The 13,594-nt window shown below is 39.4% G+C and overlaps 1 protein-coding gene across 2 annotated transcripts in view; it reads left to right on the top strand.

Moving 5' to 3' along the window:
* LOC140716804 (hepatic and glial cell adhesion molecule-like) overlaps nucleotides 1–13,594 on the top strand; it is a 66,190-nt gene that overhangs the window by 38,446 nt on the left and 14,150 nt on the right. For both annotated transcript variants that reach the window (XM_073029714.1, XM_073029713.1), the window contains exons 2-5: nucleotides 3,124–3,465; nucleotides 5,245–5,526; nucleotides 6,293–6,386; nucleotides 10,907–10,980. In XM_073029714.1, the coding sequence (XP_072885815.1) occupies nucleotides 3,124–3,465; nucleotides 5,245–5,526; nucleotides 6,293–6,386; nucleotides 10,907–10,980 (792 nt within the window). The remainder of the gene's footprint in view (nucleotides 1–3,123; nucleotides 3,466–5,244; nucleotides 5,527–6,292; nucleotides 6,387–10,906; nucleotides 10,981–13,594) is intronic.

The following is a 13,594-nucleotide window of genomic DNA, read 5'->3' as shown; positions in this document are numbered from 1 at the left end:
CCCTGAGTACTATACCTACTTTTGGTTTCATTGTCTAAGGAAAAATCTACTTACCTTAGAAGGATTGTAATGTCATCCATGACTGTGTGGATATAGTCCAGCTCAAATGCCATCTATAAATTTGCCAATGATGCAACTATTGTTGGCAAAATCTCAGATGGTGATGAGGAAGCTTACAGGAGTAACAGCTGGTTGAATAGTGTCACCACAAAAACTTTGCACTCAGCATCAGTAAGACCAAGAAATTGTTTGTACACTTCAGGAAGGGAAAGTTGAAGGAACACACACCAGTCCTCTTCGAGGGATCATCTGTGGAAAGTGTGAATGATTTCAAGTTCCTGAGTGTCAACAGCTCTGAAGATCTATCCTGGGCTCAACATATCAATGCAATTACAAAGAAGGCATGACAGCATCTATATTTCACTCAAAGTTTGAGGAGATTTGGTGTGTCACCAAATACTCCAGCAAATTTCTACAGATGTACCATGGAGAGCATTTTAACTGGTTGCATCACTGTCTGGTATGGAGGGAACATTGCACAGGACTGGAAAAAGCTGCAGAACATTGCAAGTTCAGCTAGCTCCATCATGGGCATGAGCCTTCCATCATCGAGGTCATTTTCAAAAAGCGATGCCTCAAAAAGGTGGCATCCAGCGTTAAGGACCACCATCTCCCAGGACATGCCCTTTTCTTATTGCTACTGTCAGGGAGGAGGTACAGGAGCCTGAAGACAAACACTCAACATTTTAGGAACAGCTTCTTCCCCTTCACCATCAGATTTCTGAATGGACAATGAGCCAACCCATGAACTCTAATGTAGTGTATTTAATATTTCAGTAATACTTGAGTAATATTGTAAATATATTTTTTGATTAAGCAAACTTTGTTTGTTTACATAATTCATTATGGGTTTATGTAAGAGGTATGTGAATGGTATATGTCACTGTGCCACAAAGTCATATGTGAGCTTCTCACTAAGAAAAAAGGGGAAAAAATCTAAGCAGGCAGGTATCCTGGCTCCTGTGTTTTTCTTTCGATTGTTTTCTGGAGTTACGAAATAGAACACTATATTTTTTTCACTATATGTTTCATATTGGAATTCATATTTTTTTTCTTGAATTCCATTGTACTGTTGCCACAAAACAACAAATTTCACGACATATGTCAGTGATATTAAACCTGATTCTGATTCTGAAAGTTCACCAGACAGATATTCTGGATGGGTATTGTAATTTAAGGAGAGATTGAACAACTGAAGCCTAAATGTGAAAAAAATGAGTAATTAGCACAGAGATTGAGATAAATTCTTTCACTTCAGTGGTTGTGAATGTTTGTAATGCTCTGCTTCAGAGAGCTGTGATTGCTCAGAAGTAGTGTACGTTCATGACTGGTGGATTCTTGGATGTTATAAGGGAGCCAACCATGATCTTACTGAATGGAAGAATGGTCTCAAAAAGCCTATTCCTGCTTCTGTAATTTTGGTTTCTATGTGCTTAAAGACACAATTGTCACAATTCTTACATTTGTCCTTTGCTGGTTATCTTGCAAGTGCAAGATTTAATGTGGTAGTTTGCCAGCACTCAGAATAGGCCCAGGCGTGAGAACAAAGTGATTGGATCAAATATAGAATTTCCTGTATCTCATTGTGAATTAGTATCACACTGATGAAATTTGGGGAGAAAATTAATTATTATCTCATAAACAAGTTCATAATCGATGATGATAACTCCTACACTAATTATAGAATGATCCACTGGTCAAAGTGCTGTACTTTAAAACTTCAAAATCCACCTTTCTATTCAGGTGGACACAGAAGACCCACACATTAATAGAATAGAACAGTGGAGTTCTTGGTGTTCTGCCCTAATTGTCGTCGTCTGAACCCTTAGTGCCTAGGTGGCACGTGGGGCCTCACTGGCCTAATATATGTCTCATAAGATCTGTTTGTCGGGCCTTTCTCTCCTTTTAACATTTCCAAATTTAAAGCAGAGACTGCATCTCAGATGCTCTACTGGCTTTCTGGTAAGAAGGCGGCGCACTCAATTGCAGTGGCCTCTCCAGTGCAATTGTCCGTCCTTCATGTGTTTTTTACAATTGCAAGACACTATTGCATACTAAGAACACCAAGTACTGGAGATTTACCTGTCGTGACTGTGAACAAAGTCACCAGAGAGACGCAGCTGGTAGATATGAAAGTCTTATTCGGGACACACAGAAGCTGACAGTCATTGGAACCATTCGAGAGAGAGAGACTCCTTAACCCAAAATTACAGCGCATTTTTATATGTTAAAGGACAGAGGTAACAGGACAATTTCTATAGTTACAATGCCCTCATAATGCTTATTTTGAGTTACATGTAATTTTCTAAATTCATAGGTCTTCCCACCAACACACCCAAAATGAGTGTTAACTACTGTGGTCTCTGAGTCCAAAGGGGTGTCGATTGCATTCATGCATATGCAGACATCTCAGTCAATTGGATGTTTCCTGGTCGGCAATTTACTCTAAAATGCAGCTTCAGGAAGACCATGGATCTGAGCTGCATTTTAAATTCAATCTACATTCCATATTCAGATCTGAAGGTTGGTCGCTGTTGAAATTAATATTTGCTATATACCCTAACTACAGAATACGCCCTAACACCTCACTAGTAAGATGCTGGATAGCAGTGCTGGAGGTGGACTTGTTGCATATTGTGTCGCCGCATGCTATAGGCACCCAGGGAAGAAGGCATCAGAGGTGGTGCACAGAGATGGTGTGTGGTCCAACAAAAGGTGTAAATGACTGTCTTGGATGATCTTTCTTATAATTGTAAGACCCTGTTGGACATTTGTAATGTAGAATACTGTAAATCTGGTTCATTGGCGAGACTGAAGGTGGAGGGGTTGCGTGGCCTCGGTTGTTGCACAGACCAGGCCCTCGTCCCACGGCGTTGCCCGCCCAAGGGAGGAGATGCCGGTGGTGGTGTGAAAAAGAGCAAAGGCATGGCGGGCTCACTGGAGTCCATGCTGGGTTGGGGGCTGGCCCTCTCATTAGTGCTGCCCTCCAGTGTTCACTCGCTGGATTTTTCTTGATAACACTCCTTTCTTATTATTTACATTATTTCTTATTATTGTTTTCAGTGGGAGCAGAGGGCGTGAATATAACAACACAAGCTCATACCACCCATGGTGTTGTGGGAGGCTCGGTGTTACTTTCTATACAGTACACAGCCAGCAGTTCTGAGATTCCTGTCATTCAGTGGCAGTTGAAGAGGGACAAGCCTATCCCTTTGGTCCAGTCCTATGGTACCCGTATCCTGGGCAAGTTACGGCCAGAGTACAAGGATCGTATTGTGGTCTTCCGCAATGGGTCTCTGTTGATCCACAACCTGCAGCCAACCGACGAGGGAATGTATGAAGTTGAGATTGCAATCACAGATGATGCCTCCACCGCAGCGCAAACACTCAATTTAACTGTCGATAGTAAGTAGCCAGCAGACTATCTAAGCAATTATATTCTGATATATATTTAAGTAAACTTCATTTAGTTCCCCAAAAATATATAATTTTGCATTCTCCTCCTCTTTAACCCTTCTGCTCTTATGAAAGCACCAAATTGTATTTCTCACAGTTTCCTGGTCACCAGCAACTTCTGCTAAATACTCATTCTTAATGTATGAGTGTAGGAGACAGTGAGGTTCAGCGAGTATCCAACTGTAGGGAGAGAAAGATCCCTGCCAATGCTGTCCTTATCCAGTTTTTGTTGATCACATGGAAAGGAAAGGGAAAATGACTTTCATTTACATGGGAATGGAAATTAGGTCCGAGGTGTTGAAGCCCAAATCCAAGGACATCCTAGCTAAATGTAATGCACCCTAACTCCTTTTTGATTGCGTTCTAAAAACTCAGCTGAGTGGAAGCAAGACCTATCATTCTCTTGATCAGAATGGCTCAGACCAGCGCCAAGCAATACTGTGTCACCTAGCCACATGATTAGGTAGTATATTTGTACTCTGTATTCCTGGATGTGTGAGGGAAGGTGTATCAGTTCTTGCTTCTAATGGATTTGCCATTCTCCCTGCTGTAAAATACTGATGTACAGGTATCAGGTAAAAATGAAGTTAGGCTTCTGCAACAGTTGGAGTCCTAATATGCCAAAAGATTTTTGTGTAATGTAACAGCAAAGAGAGCAAGTTGTATCCAGACTCATACCTACCAGCAGTAGTATCTCAACAAATAAACTACGCTCCTGAATTTTAAATACAATATGCCAGCTATATTCATTTCTGACTCTCCTGACTTTGTAGCTCCCTGATACAAATGAATGAATTAGGGGAAAGTTTGACATCTACCTTGTTCCCAATTTATATTCTGATGTCTTGTTAAATATAATAAAATAACTGTCCTGCTGTTGATTCCTTTGGATAAAAGTCAGCCTTTTTCACTTCACTTGATCAATAGTGTGGTTCATTTCAATAAGATGTAGGAGCAGAAATAGGCCATTCAGTTACTGAGGCTGCTCTGTTATTCAATCATGGCTGATTTATTATCCCTCTGAGTTCCATTCTCCTGCCTTCTCCCCATAACCTTTGATGCCTTTACTAATCAAGAACCTATCGACCTCTGCTTTCAATATACCCGATGACTTGCTTGGCCTTCACAGCTGCCTGTGGCAATGAATTCCACAGATTCACCACCCGCTGGCTAAAGAAATTCCTCCTCCTCTGTTCTAAAGAGACATCCGTGTATTCTGAGGCTGTGCCCTCTGGTCCTGGACTCTTCCACAATTGGAAGCATCCTCTCCATGTTTATACTGTCTAGGCCTTTCAATATTTGGTAGGTTTAAATGAGATCGCTCCTCATTCTTCTAAACTCCAGGGAGTACCAGCCCAGAGCCATCAAATGATCCTCATACATTGACCCTTTCATTCCCAAGATTATTCCTGTAAACCTCCTCTAAACCCTCTCCAATGCCGGCACACGCTTTTCCTGGCCAGTTTTTCAGCTTCCACCCACTGAGTTATTCGACTCATTTAAAATTCTGCTGCCAGAATCCACTAAGTCCCATTCACTCATCACTCAAGTGCAACTACACCACCAGTTCCCCCACCCAGTACCAATTAGTTTCTAACTTTGCCTCTGACTAATTATGCTCCCCCAAAACATTATATGATTGCAAGCTGTTATTGTTGTTGTTGTATGGGACACTCTGTGTTTTACAGCCTTGTGCCCATTGTCTGTTTTCTACCTTGGATTATCCAGTCCCTGTGACGAAGCCCGTGGTGGTCTTATCATCCTCCACAGTCTTGGAACTGAGTGAATACGTAACATTAAACTGTTCACATGAAAATGGAACAAAACCAATATATACATGGCTGAAAGGAGGAAAACCCCTAGAAAGTGATGAAAGGTTCTCTTTGTCCAGCGATCAGAAAATACTGACCATCTCACAGATCCACGTAACTGATGATGACATTTACAGCTGCACCGTGGAGAATCCAATCAGCAGCTCTCGAAGCACGCCGGTCAAACTGACTGTGTACAGTAAGTACAAGAGCAATATTTAGATCAATGGGACACAATTTGAGAAACCGGGAGGATTTATAGATGGATATTGTGGATAACAAAATGAAAATATGCTGACATTTACAAAAGCATGTCAAATATCATAGCTTTTCAGTATTGCCAAAAGACAATTAGCTCAAAAGCATTTAAGGGCAGATAATCGTCATGGACTCATACAGCATGGGCACAAGCAGTTCACCACATCCACATCAACCAGGGACAGCCACTCGTATTAATCTCACCTTCTAGTGCTGAATCCTGAACTGATTCTTAAGAGCAATTATATAAGGCCTTGGCCAGATCAAACCTGAATCCCTTGTACATTCAACAACATTGTGGGTATGGCCACACCTCCAGGACTAGCTCACCATCACATTCCCAAGGGCAAATAGGGATGGGCAATTAAATGCTGGCTCAGCCTGAAAAGCCCACATCCCTTGAATGAATAAAAAGGTCATTAGAAAGATGAAGTTAGAAAAATTTATTTTAATGATGAGAGTGGTTAGAATTGGGAATGGCCAGCAAGGAATGGTTTTGGATACAGAAAATTTGAAGCATTTCATATGAATATTATGAATGTAATTGAGGCAAAAATAGATAATACTTTTACAGTGCACATCAGGAAGTTTGTCCTCTTCCTGTACAGTAATTCCTTTGTAATGTTCTTCTATTTGTAGTTAAGATGGTTTCAATTATAATTCAGAAACATGAAGTACAAATAATGATGTGTTTGTGTTTCTTATAGGGCGGAGTTCTTTATACATTATCCTTTCTACAGGAGGCATTTTCATTCTGGTAACCTTGGTTACTGTGTGCGCTTGCTGGAAACCATCAAAAAAGTAAGACTTATTTGAGGTTCCTGCTTTTATGTTTTTCTCTGCCTATTTCTGTGCTTACAGAATGATTCATTAGAAAGAAGTGTGAGTGTGGTGATTATGCTACTGAGTTAGTAACCTGAATTCAAATCCTCCATAGGCAGGCCGAGAATTCTAATTAAGTTAAGGATATGGAAATAAAAATCTATATAAATATTGCATTACTTCAACTTGTTCTTTCAGAGTAAGAAACCTGCTCATAAAATCATACACCACAGAAAAAGGCCCTTCAGCTTACCTCATCCATGCCAAATATGATGCCTACCTATACTAATCCCATATTAGGCCTCTATGCCTTTCCCATCCAACTACCTGTCCAAATGGTTTCATTTAAAACAACTTCAGCTGTTCTTTTACATGAAACCAGTCCCACTTTGCAGTGTTTTTTTCTTAACAGTCTCACAAAAACATAAAAAATAGGCCAACTGATTCCTTAAGTCTGCTCTATCATTCATCAAGATCACTGCTGATTTTTTTACCTCATTGCTTCATTCCCTTGTCCCTTGATTCCCTTTATATCTGGAAATCTATGGATCTCTTTGTTTTGAACGAACTCAACATCTGAGTACACCACTCTCCAGCATACAGAATTCCAAAGATTCATCACAATTTGAGTGAAGAACTTCCTCCTCATCTCAGTCCTAAGTGACACCCCCCCCCCCCACCCCAAGTCTGAGACCTGTGACTTTGCTTCTGAACTCTTCAGCTAGGGAACGCATTGTCCCTGCGTCCATCCCATCATAATGTACAAGAATTTTCCAAGTTTTGATGAGATGTCCACTCATCCTTCTGAACTACAGAGTATATACACCTAGTCCTCTGAATTTCTCTTCATATGACAAACCCAACATCCCTGGAACTCATTTAGTGAATCTTCACTGCACTCCCCCACCATACCAAGTACATTCTGAGGTAAGGAGACCAGAACATTATGCAGACTCTATGTATAGTTCAACCACAGACCTACACAAATGTAGTAAAATTTATTTTATTATTATTTTAAGAGGATTTAAAAGCAGAGATAAGGAAATTTTACTACATGTATAATATACTCTTTGCCTTCGTAATCACTTGCTGGCTTTCAGTGACTCATCAATATCTAAGTGACACCTGGTTTTCTTTGAGCATCAACATAACTAACCTCACCATTTAAAAATGCTCTTCTTTTCTGTTTCTCATGAGGTTTTCTCATAAGGCACCCAGTTGTATCAAACTATTGGAGAATCACTTTCTCAGGGCATTTAAGGTGAGCAGTATTTGCCACTACTGCCAGCAAGTGCATGCTATGAAGTGAACTGGTTGAGGGAATATATAATTGTAGTCACTTTTGCACATGTATAGACATCACCAGCTTCATCCGACGTATGGCAAAGTAGAGTTTGATTCAGTTTTAGATTCGGATTAGTGTATTGTCATATACACCAAAATGGAATAGAATTTCTAGCTGGTGTGAAGCTCATTTAGAGATTCAGGTTGAAAACCCTTTATCAGGTGAAGTGTCTTCAATCTGAAATGCACATCTGTCTGTGCTCAGTTTTTAAGAATTCATGCCTTTTGAAGCTAGATTGGTAAATGAGAATTTATATTCCATTCAACATAGTTTTTCATCTCTAGCTGTCTGGGACAATTCCTGTATGAAACCCTGAGCTCACAGTGTGTCTTAAGTTTGGAGATAATGTGTTCTTGTTGGAGTAATTTACCTATCCATCATAAGAGCTACATTAAGTTCAGTACTGCAGCTAACTCTAGTCTATGAGTCAGTAATATTTCAGTTTAATGTTTGTTTTGCTATGCATGTCTACATTTCTACATAATGTAATATTTTGAAATTTGCTGATGGCATAAAACTGGGCGATATTATGAGATGCGAAGAGGGCACAAAGAGATTTCAAACAATTTATTCAAGTTGGTTAGCTGAGCAAATACAAGGGAAATGCAATATAACATGATAATGGCTAGACCCCATTCCTAGTATCAGTGACTGATCTCAGCTATCAGATATATCTCACATGATCATTTATATCCTGATCTCATCAATAGTTTGTGACTTGCATTTTTACAGTGTTTTTTAAGACTGTATACGAGGAAAGATTGAGTTGACTAGGCCTATATTCTTTAGAGTTTAGAAGACTGAGAGGGAACCTTGTTGAAACATACAAAATGTTGACAGGGCTAGACAGACAGGATGCTGGGAAGATGTTGCTTCTGACTAGGACCAAGTGGGGGTTGGTGGTTCTCGAATGAGGGGAATGGGTCAAGAAAGTGAGTGAAGCATTTAAAATTGAGATGAGAAATATCTTCACTCAGAGGGTGGTGAACATCTGAATTCTCTACTACAGAGGAAGCGGAAGTCATCACTGAATACAGTAAATGTAAGAAGTGGATAGATTTCTAGACACAGAAGGTTCCAAGGATTTGAGAAAGGATAGAAATGTAGTATTAGTCATTGTATTGAATGTGAAGCAGCCAGGAAGAGCTGAATGGCTGTTCATATTCATATTTCCTAATGATTATATGTTTCTTCACCTGACTACCGATAAGTGACTGCCACATATCGCAGCTCTCAGGTTCTTCATTCTCCTTTATGGATTTATACTTTAACACAACAAAGTCCCATTACTTGATGCCCAATAGAGTTCGCGTTTTCTCTTTATGAGAAACCATGTGAAAGAAAATTATTTGCACAATGCCCAAAAACTGACATTGCGGACAAAAATTGCTTTAGTGCAACATTAATCACATTATTTTGCAGACAGTTCTGCCTAAGTTAACATCACATGTTAACAATGAAGGACTTCTTGGCATAAGGAATTTGCATACCCTTGTGCTGTTTTCTTCTTGTCCATCTGACTCAAATGACATCAATGGTATAATAAAGCTCAAGATTGATTCCTGGTGAAATTTTCAACCATGTTGGTCTGAAACATGACTGTTCCTATTCTCTCACAGAATAAAACAACTTTTAATTACACAGAAGGCTCAAACTGAGTGTTATTTAAAAGGCTGGGCATTGGGCCAAACAAACTGCAAGTAGACTGACCCAGAATGGAATACTAGTCATCATACACCCAGGTGATTTCAGCAATTTGTACCTCGGTACAAAGAAGCACCAGAAGAAATTCTGCGGAAAGAAGAGTGTTTTTTTTCTGCTTTAGATTAGAAATTACCACTAAAAAAGAGAAAGAACTCTGATAAGAAATGCCTTCATTGCAGGAAGTTGCCATGGTAGTGTCTGTAAAAGCATCATTGCCTTCTATGAATGCTTGCACTTTAGGAGGAGCCTTACTGCAGCCAAATGCCCTTCTAATTGGCTTGAGTGGCAAGAGAGAGCATTTATTGATTTCTCAATGCCAAAGTCTTGCATTGCAGAAATACCTCTCACTGTACCATAAAAATATGGCACGCATGCAGCCTGACAGGAGGATCCTATGACACTGTGGGAGAAAGAGCATTGGTGTTCTTCCGGATAGACAAACCAATATTCAATCCTCATCATAAAAACTCCTTCAAGCAGTAATGATATACTAACCAGATAATCTGCTTATTGATAACAATGCCCTTGAATAGAAGGTCCTACAAACAGAAATGGTTACGGCCAAGTCCATCACGGTAAAGCCTACTCCACCATTGAGCACATCCACACAGAACACTGCTGCAAGAAAGCAGCATCCATCATCAAGGACCCCCATCACCCAGGCCATGCTCTCTTCTCACAGTTGCTATCAGGAAGGAAGAAGGTACAGGAGTCTTAGAACCCTCACCACCAGGTTCAGGAACAGTTATTACCCCTCAACCATCAGAGTCTTGAACCAGTGGCAATAACATCACTTAACTTCATCACTGAACCAATGGACTCACTTTCAAGGACTTTTCATCTCATGTTCTTGATATTTATCTCTTATTTATTATTATGTATTTTTTCTTTTGTATTTTCACAGTTTGTTGACTTTTGTACATTGTCTGTCTGTCCTTTTGGGTGCAGTCTTTCATTGAATCTATTGTGTTTCTTGGATTGACTGAGCACGCCTGAAAGAAAATGAATCTCAGGTTGTATATTGTGACATATATGTAATTTGATAATAAATTTACTTTGAATTTTGAACTTGATCTAGTTTTTGTACCTTTACTATTTGCAGAAGCTTGCAATGTATATTGGCCAGTTGCTTCCAGCATCACAACAATGCCTTATATTTAGAAACACAAGAGATTCTGCAGATGCTGGAAATCCAGAGTAACACACACAAAATGCTGGAGGAACTCAGCAGGTCAGGCAGCACCTACAGAGAGGAATGAACAGTTGACATTTTGGGCCGAGAGCCTTCATCAGCCCTTATACAGTATTTAGAGCACTTCATTGGTTATAAACTATTTTGTGGCAATCTGAAATTGTGAAAACCACATGGGAGCAATTCACCATAAAATGCATAAAAATCAACATGAAAGACTGTCCCCTTGAAGCCTCACTATTTTTCTTGTTTATTAAGAAATAAAAGAAAAGGAGAAAAAGAGAGATCCCAAGGTCCTACAGAGCAAAAAGAAGAACAAGCCAAGCATGAAGGTACAGTGTATCTTAAGTGTGGAGTGTTGGTTATAGGTTGTGGAATACAAGCTTCCATTTCTTAACACAGCAAAGTTGGTCGGATGGTTATAAAACATTGTACTGAGTAGATTGCCTTGTCTTTCTGGTAAAGGGTGTAGATGGAAGAAGATTTGGAATATTAAAGCATGGAGGACAGAAGATTAGATGGATTACAACATTCTTTTTGGTTTCAGCATAAGCACCTTGATATAAATTGACATTTTAATTCAGTGTATCGACAAGAATGACAATTGTGGTGCACGACTCCTGACACAAGGGAATGCTTTCTTCTGGAGACTGCTCTGAATATTCTCAAAGCACAGCAGAGAGAACTTGAATCAATTGCCTGCATAATAACTTAATTGGATTTCTTGATACAAAAATGAACATAAATCTAGAATTTTTATCTCCTAGAGCAATGATTTTGTGCATAGTGCAATGGAATTTTAAAAAAACTGCAAAACAATAAAAATATTTGGTTAGACTACATCTGAAATATGTAAAAGCAGTTTTAAGCAGCAAACCTTCAGAAAAATACATTGCAAGATAGGTTTACCATGATGATAACTGGACCAAGCATTAAATTACAAGGAAAGGTTAGACAAACTGGAGTTGTATGACCTGGAGTTTAGAATGTTATCTAATATATATAAAAAAGAGAGCTAATGGGATGGATAAAAATAAATTATTTCAACTTGTTGGACAGACCAAGGGTAGGAGGTCATACACTAAAAATTAGATTTAAGCTTTTCAGGAGTGATGTTAGGAATTTCTTAAATGCTCAATGTGATTCAGGTTTAGATCTCCCTTTCACAATTGGCAGTGCCAGGCCCATTGTTAATTTTAAATTTGATATTGATATATTTTTGCTAACTAAAGTTATTTAAGGATATGAAGAAATATCAGGTATGTAGAATTGGGTCATATATCAGACAAAATTTCATGAAATGACTGAACTAGCTCAAAAGGCTAATTTTGTTGTTCTGTTCCTAACTCTATCACTTGCATCTCAACAATCCCTTAATCAGGCCTCACACTTGACAGTAACATGATCAACTGTGCCCACCCAGGACTGCAGAAAGTCTCAGATCCACATCTGACAGCTTGCATAGACTGTGGGCTGTGCACTTACACACTTACTAACCAATACACTTCTCCTTATTCTGCAGGTGGTGCACCATCATAGGCAGCTCCAATTAACTGGTAGGGACAGGTATGGTCACATGACCTGTCAGCTGGCCTTTGTCATAACTGGAATTATCGTTGTGTTGTCCATGGACACTGGCAAGCATAATCATGTTAGATACAGAATAGTATCCTTAGAATTAATCTTCTTTTCCACATACCACTTAGCCCATAATCACTTCTGATTCACATGCTGCTAATAGAATAAGCAAGCAGCTCTCCGCAACTTTTCTCTCACCACAGTCTACTTCTGTGACCCTTTCCTTTCAGAGAGCCAAGAATCTGACCAGGTGATGGTATAGAATACAAGTACGCACTGCCACTCAATTTAATACTCACAGTTCAGAATCTTAGCTACTTAAAGGCCAGATTTACATATGTACTCCAAGTATGAAGTGCCTACAGGCAAGGCAAGATGAAAGAGTACCAAATCCCTGGATGATTTAATCTAAAGAAGATTGAGATATATTATTGGGACAACATAAAATTGTTTGCACAATGAAATTGGTGCATAGACAGTTCCACCAAAAGTTTATGTGCAGTGTAAAGAAGCTTAGAGGCATCTTGACAAACCTAGCATCAGCCTTTGAATAGAGTTTAGAACCCAACCTTTCTTTTAATAGGGGTAGGCAGCTCCATTAACACACTTGTGGACCCAATTAAAAATGTAGAATCTGATAACCAATGTCTCCACTTAATTCAGCACAGACAGCACAATCCGACATTATGATGCTGCAATGGAGGCTCAAGCTTCTATCAAGCAAGTACAGACTGTCACGGTAGTTCAGCAATGAATAATCACCAGCATTACAAGAGCACTAACTTTGGGGAGTGGCATTGAATTCAAAAAATACAAATTTGCTGTCCTCTCATATGACAATAGCAATTATGATCCCTGCATTTCCATTTTGCCAGTTCTTTGATGTTGTCTGTTGATCGGTCCAGACTCATACTGATAGAAACGCAGTCTACTGGACTTCAGAGATCAGATATGAACATAGCTGGTTTTCAGAGCCATCTGCAGACGTGTGAGTCGGAAGCTTTCTACAGCAGACATTCGGGTAGCATTCGGAACAGGCTAAGACATTAAAGGATTACACAAGGATAATCATTTGCTATTTCTATGTAATTTTGTATGCTTCAATTTATAAATTTTTAAAAAATATATTTTTTAGGAAAATGTTATCTTTGCACTGTGGCTGAGAAAAGATGCAAAGTGTAGTGGACTGGGCAATTCAGATTGCATTTACTGGTAGTGCAATTGAATGAGTATTGAGTTTGTCACAGGCAGACTGAACCAAAAGAGCAACGAAGGTAGATAAGTCACTTGGACCAGATGGTCTACACCTTAGGGTTCTGAAATAGGTGGCTGAAGAGATTGTGGAGGTATTAGTAATGATCTATCAAG

This window comes from Hemitrygon akajei, chromosome 26 (assembly GCF_048418815.1).
Source record: "Hemitrygon akajei chromosome 26, sHemAka1.3, whole genome shotgun sequence".
Lineage (NCBI taxonomy): Eukaryota > Metazoa > Chordata > Chondrichthyes > Myliobatiformes > Dasyatidae > Hemitrygon > Hemitrygon akajei.
The sequence above is the reverse complement of the archived record's forward strand: the minus strand, read 5'-3'. Positions and strand labels throughout refer to the sequence as shown.